Source organism: Neofelis nebulosa, chromosome 1 (genome assembly GCF_028018385.1).
Source record: "Neofelis nebulosa isolate mNeoNeb1 chromosome 1, mNeoNeb1.pri, whole genome shotgun sequence".
Classification (NCBI taxonomy): Eukaryota; Metazoa; Chordata; class Mammalia; order Carnivora; family Felidae; genus Neofelis; species Neofelis nebulosa.
Genome location: NC_080782.1, coordinates 134,672,272 through 134,689,004, shown reverse-complemented (window position 1 = coordinate 134,689,004; position 16,733 = coordinate 134,672,272). Strand labels below are relative to the sequence as shown.

Genomic DNA, 16,733 nt, shown 5'->3' with positions numbered 1-16,733 from the left:
TTTGTGGAAAGTAGGCTTGCCATTTTTTTTTTTAATTTTTTTTTCAACGTTTTTTATTTATTTTTGGGACAGAGAGAGACAGAGCATGAACAGGGGAGGGGCAGAGAGAGAGGGAGACACAGAATCAGAAACAGGCTCCAGGCTCCGAGCCATCAGCCCAGAGCCCGACGCGGGGCTCGAACTCACGGACCGCGAGACCGTGACCCGGCTGAAGTCGGACGCTCAACCGACTGCGCCACCCAGGCGCCCCTTGCCATTTTTTTAAAAATTGATCTAAATAGTCTTTCTCATACTGTTCAGTTAAGCCTGACTGTAAGCAGTTGACTTTCTGTATTCATGAGTAATCACATCTCAGTGGCTTCTGAATAATGAAGAGATGTGTTCCATGCCTGTCAATAAACCAAAAGGGGAAATACTGTTGAAAGAAATCCTAAGGAGTGAATGAGTGACAGAAAAGAACTGCTCTACCAGTTTTCTCCCAGTAAGAAAAGTCTTTGTGTATTTTTCTGTTACTTTTTGGATCCTGCCCCCATCCCTTTTTTTCTAGAATGAAAAGTTTCCAGAGACCACAGATGTTCAGCTTTGGAGTAGAGAGAAATTGGGAAAAGAAAAAGCAATGAGAGCCCTGGGCGGAAAACTTTAATTTTAGTGCATTTTGAATAGATGATGCCAAGTATGGCTGAAAATAGAAATCCTCCCTTTGTGTAAAAAATTGTATTACGGAACTGAGAGTATGACCAAGACTCAGAGTTAATTTGCCATCAATGAATACCTTTTGCTTTGCTTTGTTATACTAATGGGAACATTGAAAAGATGTATTTTATTCCAGTATGGCTTCTTAAATCTTTATCAGAATTACACATGAACATAGTTGAGAGAAACAGAAGAAAATCATGAAAATCCGTAGTTGCCTGACTTTTCATGTCCCTGTTTGTGTCATACCACAGGCAACCCCTTTCAACTCTTAGCTGATTGATTTAGTAATTACTTGATATTCCCCAACATTAGAGTTGTCTTGCTATACTTTTTGATTTTTAATTTAACTTTAATTAAATTTAATTGACGTCCTTCACCCACATGTGCCCACCACACACATGCACTCTTCCCTTTGTCCCATCCTCACAATATATTTTTATGGCGTTATTTTGATTAGGTTTTTATATTTTTACGACTTTTTAAAATGATTCATAGCTGAGCCACGTGGTAATTATGACTCCTTTTTCTTCCCTTGTACAGCTTTCTTGTTTTCTCTGGAACCAATTTTTTTCCTTTTCTTTTCTTATTTAATTTTATACATATCACTGTCTCAGCCTTCACCAAACTTAGCTAAAGATGTGGTTTTCTCCACCTTGTAGTTTCTGTTTCTTGAAATGTCTTTCTCTCTGTTTCCTGTCTTTTAGCTTGGGTTCTTAGATTTAGCCTTGTGTGAAGTAACTGTGGTCCTTGGCCAGGGAAATTCTGCATTGGTGCTTGGAGCTTGTCATTGAAGCCCTTAATGGAGATGAATGTGGCTTTGCTGGTTCTTTGAGAAATTCAAGTCATCTTGAAGATTGTTTTTTTTACAATTAGATTTCACAGAAAGGAATCTTTTAATTTTTTGCTTGTTGATGACAGTCGTGGCTACTGAGTTCTGAGAGTCAAGTGGGAGAGGAGATTGAAGATCTCAGGATTCAGTATGTAAATGTTTTCTCCATTCCTCCCCTGATTAAAGTAGCTGCTTCTGCTCTCAGTTGTTGCTAGTGTGTCACAGACCAAAAATGTTTTCATTAAAGTATAGTTGACATATAATATTAAATAGTTTTAGGGATGCCTGGCTGCCTCAGTTGTTAGAGCATGCAGCTCTCTATCTCGGGGTCATTCATCAGTTCAAGCCCTGTGTTGGGGGTAGAGCTTACTTAAAATAAATAAAATTTAAAACTTATTTAAAATTCTAAAGTTATAGGTAGACTACATAGTGATTTAATAATTATACACATTATGAAATGCTTGTCATGATAAGTATATTACAGTATTTTTGACTATTCCCAGTGATACACTTTTCATCCCCAGGACTTGAAACTGGAAGTTTTATACCTCTTAATCTCCTTAACCCATTTTGGTCATCCCCCCAATCCCCTCCACTTTGGTGGCCATCAGTTTGTTTATATTTATGAGTCTGTTTTTCTTTTTGTTGTTGTTGTATTGATTTCTTCTCTATATTTGTGAGTCTTTTCATCTCTTGTTTGTTTTCTCTTTTGGTTTTTAGACTCCACATGTAAGTGAAATCATGTGGTATTTGTTTTTCCCTGTCTGGCTTATTTCCCTTAGTATAATATCTTCTAAGTTCATTCATGTTGTCAAAATGGCAAGATTTCATTATTTTTTACGGCCAAGTAATATTCTGTTGTATATATACCATGTATTCTTTATTTATTCATCTGTCACTGGACACTTAGGTTGCTTCCATATCTTGACTCATGTAAAACACCAGTGCGTGAAGGGTGCCTTTTCTCCACATCCTCACCAACACTTACTTCTTGTCTTTTTGGTAAGAGCCATTCTGAGTGTTATGAATTGATACCTCATTGTGGTTTTGAGCCCCTTTTTAGCAAATAAGCCTTAGCCTGGCAGGATTGGGGAAGGACACAGAAATGTATTCATGATGGTAATGAAGATGATTTGGTTCTTTCTAGTTGTTTCTTATGCAAAGTTGCAACCAGTGCTTCTTATTTCAGTTTCTTTAATACATGGTTCGTGCCACTTCCAGAGGCACCCACTGCCTCTAACTTGTAGGCACTGGTGATTTTTAGGTGTCAAATCAGGTAGCTTCACAGCTTTCTCTTAGGCTTTAGGATTTAGCCTCTTCCTAATATGGGGCCTATCTTCTCTTGTTTTTTCCCTCTCCTTTCTAGCTTTCAGTATTTCCATACTACTGTGTTTTCTCTTGTTCCTTTTTTTTTTTCCTTAAAAATCCCTTTATACAATGGACTGTTTTGAGGAAGGAATTAAAACAAAGGTAGATGTTTGCCCTCTGTCTTTGTTAATCAGTCTCATCCCTAATATATTTTGTATTCTGCTTTTTTGATGCTTTTATGATACAACTATACTGAAGTAAGCCTTTGTGGTATATTTACCATGTAGTGAAGATAGGGGCTACCGGTTCTTGAACTGCAACTCTAGATTATGTTAGAGTGTAGGTTAAACTACAGTTAAGGAAAGTTGGTAAATAGAGTGGTTACATAAGACAAACATCCATATTACGTGGTAGTCCAGAGGCAGATGGGTGGTTCATGGCAGGCAGATTTGCTGCACTTGGTCCTTCAGGTCCCACATTCTTTGTATCTTGTCAGTCTGCTGTTTCCTAGGAGGTGTTTTTGTCCATGTGGTCAGAGTCATCAGCACATCCATGGTGTGGCTTACAGGAAAGGGAAACAAAGTATGGAGGGCAATCAGCTTCCTTATATGGGCTGTAAGCCACTCACAGGGTCAGTGGTAAGCTACCAGGAAGGATAGGAATTGTGTAATTTCTAGCTGAGGAGCTTTTTAACCTGCTAAAGATCAGATAGACTGAACTATTAGCAATCTGGGCCGTACAGGCTGGTTTCTTGTTTGATCACTCCAATGCCCTTCTCGCAGACAGAATTGCTTTTTTCAGATAGCTTGCTAAAATTCTGAATACGTTAGTTATTTTGGATTGCTTTGGTTTTTGTAGTCTTTATTCAAGTTCTCATGCTTACTTTATGAAGTTAGGAACTACCCTACAATTTAGTGATTTAGTCAGAAATTTTAGTCTATTTCCTTTTTCTCAACATTTGTTTTAATCATATAAATTCTTGTTTTAAAGAATCTTTGCTAATGTTTGAACTTATAAAATGGATACTTAAATATTTTTACATTAAATAACATTGATTTCCATTTCTTTTCAGTTAAAATAAAGAATTAAGAATATATGAAAGTCATGCCACTGTTTTGTGTTTACAAGGGCAGTTGAATTTAATTTTGATTTCCACCATAATTTAGAATCAAAACTTTTACTTCAGATAGAAACCTTCAAATCAACCATAGATGATTTTACTGATACAACAGCCGTCATTAAAAGTAAGCTAGATTAGATAGGGCTGATATTACGAAGTAGAAATCATTATGATAGGATCAAGCTAAGAAGGAAGATGACCTGTTTTGTACATGAAAGGAAGGCCAAGCTCTTAGGAAGTTTTGGAACTCTGTGAAAGAACTGGGATATTTATTACCTTTACAAGTAAAAAATTGTTACATATATATATATATATATATTTTTTTTTTTTTTTTTAATATATGAAATTTACTGTCAAATTGGTTTCCATACAACACCCAGTGCTCATCCCAAAAGGTGCCCTCCTCAATACCCATCACCCACCCTGCCCTCCCTCCCACTCCCCATCAACCCTCAGTTTGTTCTCAGTTTTTAACAGTCTCTTATGCTTTGGCTCTCTCCCACTCTAACCTCTTTTTTTTTTTTTCCCTTCCCCTCCCCCATGGGTTTCTGTTACGTTTCTCAGGATCCACATAAGAGTGAAACCATATGGTATCTGTCTTTCTCTGTATGGCTTATTTCACTTAGCATCAAACTCTCCAGTTCCATCCACGTTGCTACAAAAGGCCATATTTCATTCTTTCTCATTGCCACGTAGTATTCCATTGTGTATATAAACCACAATTTCTTTATCCATTCATCAGTTGATGGACATTTAGGCTCTTTCCATAATTTGGCGATTGTTGAGAGTGCTGCTATAAACATTGGGGTACAAGTGCCCCTATGCATCAGTACTCCTGTATCCCTTGGATAAATTCCTAGCAGTGCTATTGCTGGGTCATAGGGTAGGTCTATTTTTAATTTTCTGAGGAACCTCCACACTGCTTTCCAGAGCGGCTGCACCAATTTGCATTCCCACCAACAGTGCAAGAGGGTTCCCGTTTCTCCACATCCTCTCCAGCATCTATAGTCTCCTGATTTCTTCATTTTGGCCACTCTGACTGGTGTGAGGTGGTATCTGAGTGTGGTTTTGATTTGTATTTCCCTGATGAGGAGCGACGTTGAACATCTTTTCATGTGCCTGTTGGCCATCCGGATGTCTTCTTTAGAGAAGTGTCTATTCATGTTTTCTGCCCATTTCTTCACTGGGTTATTTGTTTTTCGGGTGTGGAGTTTGATGAGCTCTTTATAGATTTTGGATACTAGCCCTTTGTCCGATGTGTCATTTGCAAATATCTTTTCCCATTCCGTTGGTTGCCTTTTAGTTTTGTTGGTTGTTTCCTTTGCTGTGCAGAAGCTTTTTATCTTCATAAGGTGCCAGTAATTCACTTTTGCTTTTAATTCCCTTGCCTTTGGGGATGTGCCGAGTAAGAGATTGCTACGGCTGAGGTCAGAGAGGTCTTTTCCTGCTTTCTCCTCTAAGGTTTTGATGGTTTCCTGTCTCACATTCAGGTCCTTTATCCATTTTGAGTTTATTTTTGTGAATGGTGTGAGAAAGTGGTCTAGTTTCAACCTTCTGCATGTTGCTGTCCAGTTCTCCCAGCACCATTTGTTAAAGAGACTGTCTTTTTTCCATTGGATGTTCTTTCCTGCTTTGTCAAAAATGAGTTGGCCATACGTTTGTGGGTCTAGTTCTGGGGTTTCTATTCGATTCCATTGGTCTATGTGTCTGTTTTTATGCCAATACCATGCTGTCTTGATGATGACAGCTTTGTAGTAGAGGCTAAAGTCTGGGATTGTGATGCCTCCTGCTTTGGTCTTCTTCTTCAAAATTACTTTGGCTATTCGGGGCCTTTTGTGGTTCCATATGAATTTTAGGATTGCTTGTTCTAGTTTCGAGAAGAATGCTGGTGCAATTTTGATTGGGATTGCATTGAATGTGTAGATAGCTTTGGGTAGTATTGACATTTTGACAATATTTATTCTTCCAATCCATGAGCAGGGAATGTCTTTCCATTTCTTTATATCTTCTTCAATTACCTTCATAAGCTTTCTATAGTTTTCAGCATACAGATCTTTTACATCTTTGGTTAGATTTATTCCTAGGTATTTTATGCTTCTTGGTGCAATTGTGAATGGGATCAGTTTCTTTATTTGTCTTTCTGTTGCTTCATTGTTCGTGTATAAGAATGCAACTGATTTCTGTACATTGATTTTGTATCCGGCAACTTTGCTGAATTCATGTATCAGTTCTAGCAGACTTTTGGTGGAGTCTATCGGATTGTCCATGTATAATATCATGTCATCTGCAAAAAGCGAAAGCTTGACTTCATCTTTGCCAATTTGGATGCCTTTGATTTCCTTTTGTTGTCTGATTGCTGATGCTAGAACTTCCAGCACTATATTAAACAGCAGCGGGGAGAGTGGGCATCCCTGTCGTGTTCCTGATCTCAGGGAAAAAGCTCTCAGTTTTTCCCCATTGAGGATGATGTTAGCTGTGGGCTTTTCATAAATGGCTTTTATGATCTTTAAGTATGTTCCTTCTATCCCGACTTTCTCAAGGGTTTTTATTAAGAAAGGGTGCTGGATTTTGTCAAAGGCCTTTTCTGCATCGATTGACAGGATCATATGGTTCTTCTCTTTTTTTTTGTTAATGTGATGTATCACGTTGATCGATTTGCGAATGTTGAACCAGCCCTGCATCCCAGGAATGAATCCCACTTGATCATGGTGAATAATTCTTTTTATATGCTGTTGAATTCGATTCACTAGTATCCTATTGAGAATTTTTGCATCCATATTCATCAGGGATATTGGCCTGTAGTTCTCTTTTGTTACTGGGTCTCTGTCTGGTTTAGGAATCAAAGTAATACTGGCTTCATAGAATGAATCTGGAAGTTTTCCTTCCCTTTCTATTTTTTGGAATAGCTTGAGAAGGATAGGTAGTATCTCTGCTTTAAATGTCTGATAGACTTCCCCAGGGAAGCCGTCTGGTCCTGGACACTTATTTGTTGGGAGATTTTTGATAACTGATCCAATTTCTCCCCTGGTTATGGGTCTGTTCAAGTTTTCTATTTCTTCCTGTTTGAGTTTTGGAAGTGTGTGGGTGTTTAGGAATTTGTCCATTTCTTCCAGGTTGTCCAGTTTGTTGGCATATAATTTTTCATAGTATTCCCTGATAATTGCTTGTATTTCTGAGGGATTGATTGTAATCATTCCATTTTCATTCATGATTTTATCTATTTGGGTCATCTCCCTTTTCTTTTTGAGAAGCCTGGCTAGAGGTTTATCAATTTTGTTTATTTTTTCAAAAAACCAACTCTTGGTTTCATTGATCTGCTCTACAGGTTTTTTTTTAGATTCTATATTGTTTATTTCTGCTCTGATCTTTATTATTTCTCTTCTTATGCTGGGTTTTGGCTGCCTTTGCTGTTCTGCTTCTATTTCCTTTAGGTGTGCTGTTAGATTTTGTATTTGGGATTTTTCTTGTTTGTGGACATAGGCCTGGATTGCAATGTATTTTCCTCTCAGGACTGCCTTCGCTGCATCCCAAAGCATTTGGATTGTATTTTCATTTTCCTTTGTTTCCATATATTTTTAAATTTCTTCTCTAATTGCCTGGTTGATCCATTCACTCTTTAGTAGGGTGTTCTTTAACCTCCATGCTTTTGGAGGTTTTCCAGACTTTTTCCTGTGATTGATTTCAAGCTTCATAGCATTGTGGTCTGAAAGTATGCATGGTATGATCTCAATTCTTGTATACTTATGAAGGGCTGTTTTGTGACCCAGTATGTGATCCCTCTTGGAGAATGTTCCATGTGCACTTGAGAAGAAAGTATATTCTGTTGCTTTGAGATGCAGAGTTCTAAATATATCTGTCAAGTCCATCTGATCCAATGTATCAGTCAGGTCCCTTGTTTCTTTATTGATCTTGTGTCTAGATGTTGTATCCATTGCTGTAAGTGGGGCATTAAAGTCCCCTGCAGTGACCATATTCTTATCAATAAGGTTGCTTATGTTTGTGATTGTTTTATATATTTGGGGGCTCCCGTATTCGGCACATAGACATTTATAATTGTTAGCTCTTCCTGATGAATAGACCCTGTAATTATTATATAATGCCCTTCTTCATCTCTTGTTACAGCCTTTAATTGAAAGTCTAGTTTGTCTGACATAAGTATGGCTACTCCAGCTTTCTTTTGACTTCCAGTAGCATGATAGTTATCCGTCCCCTCTCTTTGAATCTGCAGGTGTCCTCAGGTCTAAAATGAGTCTTGTAGACAGCAAATAGATGGGTCTTGTTTTTTTATCCATTCTGATACCCTATGTCTTTTGGTTGGAGCGTTTAGTCCATTTACATTCAGTGTTATTATTGAAAGATAAGGGTTTAGAGTCATTGTGATGTCTGTAGGTTTCATGCGTGTAGTGATGTCTCTGGTACTTTGTCTCACAGGATCCCCCTTAGGATCTCTAGTAGGGCTCGTTTAGTGGTGATGACTTCCTTCAGTTTTTGTTTGTTTGGGAAGATCTTTATCTCTCCTTCTATTCTAAATGACAGACTTGCTGGATAAAGGATTCTCGGCTGCATATTTTTTCTTTTCATCACATTGAAGATCTCCTGCCATTCCTTTCTGGCCTGCCAAGTGTCAGTAGATAGATCCGTCACTAGTCTTATCCATCTCCCTTTATATGGTAGAGCACGATTATCCCTAGCTGCTTTCAGAATATTCTGTTTATCCTTGTATTTAGCCAGTTTCACTATGATATGTCATGCAGAAGATTGATTCAAGTTACGTCTGAAGGGAGTTCTCTGTGCCTCTTGGATTTCAGTGCCTATTTCCTTCCCCGGGAAGTTCTCAGCTATGATTTCTTCAAGTACACCTTCAGCACCTTTCTCTCTCTCTTCCTCCTCTGGAATCCCAATTATGCATATATTATTGTGTTTTATCGCATCACTTCTCTAATTCTCCCCTTATACTCCTGGATTTTTTATCTTTTTCTCAGCTTCCTCTTTTTCCATAATTTTATCTTCTAATTCACCTATTCTCTCCTCTGTCTCTTCAGTCTGAACTGTGGTCATCTCCATTTTATTTTGCAGCTCATTTATAGCATTCTTTTTAGCTCCTCCTGTTTCTTAGTCCCTTGATCTCTCTAGCAATAGATGCTCTGCTGTCCTCTATACTTTTTTCAAGCCCAGCGATTAATTTTATGACTATTATTTTAAATTCATTTTCTTTTATATTGTTTAAATTGTTTTTGATCAGTTCGTTAGCTGTCGCTACTTCCTGGACTTTCTTTTGAGGAGAATTATTCTGTTTCGTCATTTTGGATAGTCCCTGGAGTGGCGCGGAACTGCAGAGCTCTTCCTCTGTACTGTCTGGAGTAATTTGTGTTGGTGGGCGGGGCCGCAGTCAGACCTGATGTCTGCCCCCAGCCCGCCACTGGGACCACAGTCAGACTGGTGTGTACCTTATCTTCCCCTGTCCCAGGGTCAGAACTCACTGTGGAGTGGTGTGGCCCCTGTCTGGGCTACTTACACACTGCCAGGCTTGTGGTGCTGCTTCGATGGGATCTGGCATATTGGGGTGGATCTGCAAGGTACACGGGGGCGGGAGGGGCAGACTCAGTTGGCTTTGCCTTCGGTGGTCTGCTTCAGGAGGGGCCCTGCAGCACCGGGAGGGAGGCAGACCCATTGGAGGGGTGGATCCACAGAAGCACAGCATTGGGTGTTAGCGGGGTGAAGCAAGTTCCCTGGCTGGAACTGTTTCCCTTTGGGATTTTGGCTAGGGGATGGGTGAGGGAGATGGCGCTTCCCAGCTCCTTTGTTTCCCGCTGAGCTGAGCTCTGTCCTCTGGGGCTCAACAACTCTCCCTCCCGTTGTCCTCTTCTAGCCCTCTCTCTCTCGGAGCAGAGCTGTTGACTTATAACATTCCAGATGTTAAGTCCCGCTGGCTGTCAGAACTCACTCTGTCTGGCCCCTCCACTTTTGCAAGTCAGACTTGGGGGCTCTGCTTTGCCGGGCGGGCTGCCCCTCCGCCGCCTGGCTCCCTCCCGCCAGTCCGTGTAGCGCACACCGCTTTTCTGCCCTTCCTACCCTCTCCCATGGGCCTCTTGTCTATGCTTGGCTCCAGAGAATCCGTTCTGCTAGCCTTCTGGCGGTTTTCTGCGTTATTTAGGCCAATGTGGGTGGAATCTAAGTGATCAGCAGGACGCGGTGAGCCCAGCGTCCTCCTACGCGGCCATCTTCCTCTGATTCCTGTTATGAATATTTTAATTACCATGGTCATTTCTTCCTGTAATACCTACCAGAATTTTGATGTGTAATCTTACCAAGTGATGTGTAATCATTTGGCATGATACTTGTTCCAAGAACTTTTTGTTCATGCATTTCTCATGTACCTAGAAACCCTGCTTGAAAGTCATCTTCTGTTGAGAATCCTGTGGCCTGTGTCTTGAGAACAATTACATAAAGGAGAGATTCTCGTGTGATAACACATTCTTAGAGAAGCAGTGTAAAACCTTTGCATGTTTTCAAAATCTAAACTCTAATTTTGTTTTATTTTTTTAATCTTAAATTAGGCCGCAGTGTCTTGTTATGACAGGTGCTCCAAACTCACGCCCAGCTTTACTTCATCTTGTTCATGATTTCACAAAAAATGTTGGGTTGATGATCTGTAGTCATGTACATATGGTAAGTGTTCGCTTTGTTTTCTATATTAAAACATCCTTTACTCTGTGTATGTAATTTGTAATTCATGGGACTTTTTAGATGTGAAATAATTTGACAAAATAAGTCTGTTGAGTTTCTTTGGGCATTTTGAAATTAGTTATTTTCTTCAAAATATTTTTGCCTCAAAACTGTCTCAGAACCTGACTTTAGCAAAGATTTGAGAATTTTGATTGTTTTTTTTTTTTATTTATTATGAGATTTTAGGAAACGATATTTCTGTTACAGAAGGTTTTGGGTAAGAAAAGTAGCTTCTTGGTAACTAAGGAGCCTAAGTGAAATACGTGTATTTTCTTTCTTTTTTTTTTTTAATGTTTATTTTATTTTTGAGACAGAGACAGAGCATGAACGGGGGAGGGTCAGAGAAGGAGACACAGAATCTGGTGGAGGCTCTAGGCTCTGAGCTGTCAGCACAGAGCCAGACGCAGGGCTTGAACTCACAGATCGTGAGATCATGACCTGAACCGAAGTTGGAAGCTCAACTGACTGAGCCACCCAGGCACCCTGAAATACGTGTATTTTCTTACTGACATTTTTCATAATGCTTTGAGAATACTGGGAATATTTACTACCAGAAAAAAAAAAAAAAAGTTGGAAGAGGTAGACAAATCTTGGTAAATATCTAGTATCAAATATATAAGAAGGGCAGAGTGAATGCTGAATTTCCAAGTTCAAACAGTGTTAATTTTAATTGCCTATTCTTTTTTGTTTTAACCATGAGTAACACCATTTTAAAAATACTGTTAAACTCTTCATCCAAAAGTAGTTTTTATGATTTTGGCATCTTGATTGTTAGACAATGGATCACCTGTTCTGTGTGAGAAATTTGGAACATTTGTCAGATTAGCTTTTCTTCCAAACCGTTTTGTTCATCTTGGTAGAAATTTGGGTTCGACACCCCATGTCTCAGCCTGTGCTACATTTGCTCCTCTGCTTATATGGTAGCAAAGTCAAAGCCATGTCTGGGGGAGAACATTAAGATACCGACCCCACTTGGGACCTGTGGAGGTTTTCAGTTTGTCTCCAAGTTGAACATTTCAAGTTGGGTTTGACCACAGGAAATTACAAATGGGGCAGTATTCCTTAACTTTTTTCTCTGTAAAACAAATTGTATTTTTCCTGTACTTTTTCATGTACAGTGAGGGTGTACTCTTAAACCTACTTTTAGATTGTTGCTTTATACATTTGCATATAACACATTTTATGTGTTGCTTGCGAGAACCAAAATAGAATTGCAAGTTGAAGTCTCATTTCCTTAATTCTCTTACTTCACCATTTAACTAACAGAAATATGAAGAAAAAAATGCATTTATATTTTACAGCAAACTTCTGTTTTCAGTGATATTTTCAGGTTACTGAGAATTAATAACTCAAACATTGGGGACAAAGGGAAAACAAGCTGAGAAACTTTATGTAGAAAAACACAAGGCTCGGGTGCCTGAGTGGCTCAGTAAGTAAGCATCTGAGTCTTGATTTCAGCCCAGGTCATGATCTCATGGTTCATGAGTTTGAGTCCCACATCGGGTTCCGTGCTGACAAGCAGAGCCTGCTTGGCATTCTTTCTCTCTCTCCCTCTCTCTGCCCATCCCCTGCCCACTCATGTTCTTTCTCTCAAAAATAAAAAGAAATAGAACATTAAACCAAACAAATAGAAAAGCAGAAGGCTCTTATTTTTCTCCATGTAATCTCTTCTCCATCTTTAGTAATTTCTAATTTTTCTCATTTACTTAGTATTGAAACCTTCTTATTTTTTCAGTGTGCATTTCTTCCTCTTTGCTTTTCCCTTTTAGTGGCACCCCCCATCCCTCCCATGCCTTCACTTTTGCAACGCAGACCCATACTGTCATTATCTTCAGTACTGGAAAGGATTCACTGACAGGAAAATACAATGTTGTTGTCCTCCTCTTCTCCCCATCCCCCAGGTGTAGGCAGCTTGTTCAGGCCGAAGTAACAGGGTGATTTTTATAAATGTGGAGTAGATGATCTTTCAGTTAATGATATTATTAATATTTTTCTCCAAAAGGGCCCTCGAAGACAAGCCATGAAAGAGATGTCCATTGATCAAGCCAAGTATCAGCGGTGGCTTATCAAGAACAAGATGAAGGCTTTTTATGCTCCAGTACATGCAGATGACTTGAGAGAAGGTGCACAGTATTTGATGCAGGTAAATTTGTCCTGCCTTTCAAATAACAGAATTCAAGTTCTTTGTAACCTTTGAAAAACCTTTTACATTCTAGGTTTCATTCTTCATATCAATAAAAATGGTAAATCTTTTAACATATTTTTATTACTAAGATTTGTGTAATTGGAGAGCGTAAGGAATGAAAGAAATAATGTGCCCTTGGCAGCCCAGGGAAAACCTATTTGGAAATTATCCTAGCCTATTTCCCTAAGACGTTTCCCTTTCACTTTCTGCTGTACGTCACTGGGGTTAGTTTGTAAGTGTGAATTAATGGCAGTCCTTATTTAATTCTTTAAAAATTCTTGTTCCTTACTGTATTTCTCACTATTTATTTACTAAACTTAGATTTCACTTGCAGTTTTGTGTATGACACACTGGTCAGAATTGGGATTTGGAGTCGGTCCTAGATTGACGTGTTAGCACTACCACTTCCTTATTATGAATTTTTACTGAGAAAGTTCCTCAACTTCTCTGAAGCTCAGTTTCCTCAATCAGCCCTGAAGTTTATGGGAAGAAATAAATGGGTTGGGATCATGTTGGCCATCTTTTTTTTATAGGAACCCCTTTCTTCAAAAGAAAGCTTAACCAGAACCCCATTCACTGTGTTGATTGCAGAGCTGCTCTGTTAAAGCAGAGGTGGGAGGCTCAGCGTGCTGTCACTTGCACATTCTGTTTAGATATTTTATAAAACTTGACAAGCACAGGATTAAGAATATCTTAGGCGAGCCTCAGGAATAATAAGGGGTGGTAGTGGGCTTACTTTGGTAGATATAAAGTCTCATCGTAAACTTTAGTAATTAACACATAGTGGTATTGAATTAGTGATAATAAGGTTAATGGAATAAAACAGAAAGGAGAAATAGAGCCCCTCATATAGAAAATTTAATATATATGGAAGTAGAATTAAAAGGATCAGCTAGGGCAATTGGTGATTCGTGTGAAAAAATAATAGAACTTTACAAAGACTACACAAAAACCATTTCTAGAGGGATTAAGGACTTAAATGTGAAAGGCAAAGTTTTTAACTATTAGAAGAAAAATGTAGAATAATTTTATGACTTTGAGCTAGGGAAGGATTTTTATTTCAGTGAGACACAAAATTTGAACTCTGAAGTTCAGTCTGCCAGTTCCAAGTGTTAGGAGCCGTATGAACAGTTGGAAATCTTTGAACTACCATAGTAACATAGATGGCACAGTCACTTGGGTCAGCAACCTGGCAGTGTCCTCTACTTTCAAAGTGTTCGTATCCTCGGACATTCCGTTCTTACTTGTGTTCCTTAGAGAAACTTTTACACGTGTAGGGAAGACTATATGAAATTGCATAGCAGCATTATTTGTATTCGTGAAAAAGAAATGGAAGTAACTTCAACAGCCATCAGCCACAAATTGAAAGATCGTGGTATAAACATGCAGTGGAATTCTACATAGTGATAAAAGGGAATTAGTTATACGTAGCAATAGGAATAAACTTTGAACACAGAAAGTGCTAAGGAAAAATAGCAAGGTAAAAAGACAGGAACAATATGAAGATGATATAAAATTTTAAATATACGTAAATTAAACATGTATATGTATGTATGTATGCCTAAATGATGAAATGGTGAAAATACAAAGAGGGCGTGACAAGGATACATAGGGTGTTTGAAGTGTGTCTGTAATGTTTTTTCTTAAGCTGGGTGATGGGTACATGATTATTTAATGTATTTGCTTTTCTATGTAAAGTATTTAAATATTTCAAGTAAAATTCTGCTTCTGGTCATATGGTTGTTTCTAGTGGGTAAATCTTAACTTGCTTTTGTGCGATTTGTAGGAACATTTCTAGAACCACTTTATGTATTTAAGAAGCGTTAGGAAGGAAAATACTTCCTTAGAGCAGTGGTTCCTGAACTTGAGCGTACGTCAGAGTCATGTAGTGGGCTTGTGAAAACACACTGCTGCGTCCCACCTTTGGGATGACTTAGTGGGTCTTGGGTGAGCCGGGAGAGTTTGCATTTCTATAACTGCTCCTGGTACAGTGCGGACACTACAGGTTGAGAACCTCTGCCCTTAAGCGTTTCTGTGGTAGAAATGACACTGTTGACGAGTGTTAGGATCCATTGTCCTCCTCACTCTTCTTCCCCCTAACATGTTCACCCCAGTGGGTCTAGACCGTTTGAGCAGTGTGGGGATAAAGGTAGGATGCATAGCGCATGGTAGTATTTTGAGACTGGCCTATAAACTGGTGGATGCAAGCATTTCACTAAGATGCCCAAGAAGTTGCCTTGATTATAGTGGCAGAGCTGTCTGAGTAACTGTGTAAAACAAACTTACATATAGGAGAATTATCTCTGCAGAATTAATCACCGACTTCTTAGTGTAAATTGTCACTGACAGTATTTCTCTTTCTTTTGTGCCTTCTGGAAACCTGTTAACATCCAGTGGCAAAAGCCTGTATGTCTTATTAGAGGTTTATAATCTTTGTCAAAAACCGCTTTTGAACATTTTTACTCTACCTTACTTATGCTCTCTCTTCTTGTTTCTCTCTCATTTATCTAGTTACTGATTATAAGCATTCCTGTATCATTGACTTAGCATTTAAGTATCCAGGCTCCACAATAAATCTCAAGATTCACGATTTTAAAAAAGAGCCAGTCTTCTCCAGTAGCACTGCTAGCTTCCTTGTGTATTTGTATCTTTCTGTTTTCTTTTTTAATGGCAGGAGCCACTTAATTGTCAGTCAATTTTAAACCTTCATTTCAAAGAGCAAAAACTTACTGTCCTTACTGAAAATTCAGATTACAGATTACATTATGGGGGCCCTTTAAATCAAGTGGGTCTCATTCACAGTCTCACTCTAGACATAACTTTACCTTTTTTCCTGCACAAAAATAGCCCAGAATTATACTCTTTAATACATGCTGAATGTTTGTGACCCTTCCTCTTCATCAGTCACTTTTTGAGGTAGACGGTAAGTTCTTTTAAATTCTTCTGAAATAAATAGATCAAAATAATTTAATTCTTATACCAATAAGAATATTAGAAATATAAATTATGTCTTATAGCCACATCTACAAGAAATATTGTGCCATGAGATATTAACTAATGATAATTTAAAGCAGTCACTAATTTGGGGGCACCTGGGTAGCTCATTCGGGTAAGCATCCAACTTTAGCTCAGGTCCTGATCTCGCGGTTCGTGAGTTTGGACCCCGCATGGGGCTCTGTGCTGACAGCTCGGAGCCTGGAGCTGGCTTCGGATTCTGTGTCTCCTGCTCTCTCTGCCCCTCCTCCGCTTGCACTCTGTCTCTCTCTTTGAAAATAAACAAACATTAAAAAAAAATAAAAGCTATCCCTAATGGCTGAACATTTTAACCATCCAGGACATGGAGCCAAAACTCTACAGGTATTGTTTTCAGTAATTTTTAAAGTAATACAGATCTCACAACAGTATTTAACTACATTTCAATAGGTAACCATAATGATTGGAAATATTTTTACTTAATACTGAAAGAAATAAAAAGCCATTGTGTACCATTGTGGAAATAGTTCTTTCTGCTGCAGTAAAAATGGTTATGATGATGCACAGGAAAATATAATAACAAACTAAAACACATTTCTTGTCAGCAAATTCTGGTGAAAGATGCATAGAAAACATTGCTGAAGATTCAAAGAAACAACACAATGGGAATATTTGAAATTAAAGACGTTTGTAATAAGCTTCAGAGGATTGTATTTTGCCAAATCAGTTTCAATTATGGAATTCCATGAAAAACTGATTTTATGAACCATTAAAGAAATCTGTTTTCCAGAGAAGACATATTTTCAGTAATAAATTGTTCTTTAAAACACAGGATGTTTTATGGAAACTGAAAGCATTACTTCTGACTGAATAACTACTTTGATTAGAATTTACAA

The 16,733-nt window shown here is 38.5% G+C and overlaps 1 protein-coding gene across 2 annotated transcripts in view; it reads left to right on the top strand.

Annotated features, from left to right (window-relative positions):
- SLC12A2 (solute carrier family 12 member 2) overlaps positions 1-16,733 on the top strand; it is a 110,122-nt gene that overhangs the window by 71,290 nt on the left and 22,099 nt on the right. For both annotated transcript variants that reach the window (XM_058737211.1, XM_058737205.1), the window contains exons 16-17: positions 10,511-10,622; positions 12,682-12,822. In XM_058737211.1, the coding sequence (XP_058593194.1) occupies positions 10,511-10,622; positions 12,682-12,822 (253 nt within the window). The remainder of the gene's footprint in view (positions 1-10,510; positions 10,623-12,681; positions 12,823-16,733) is intronic.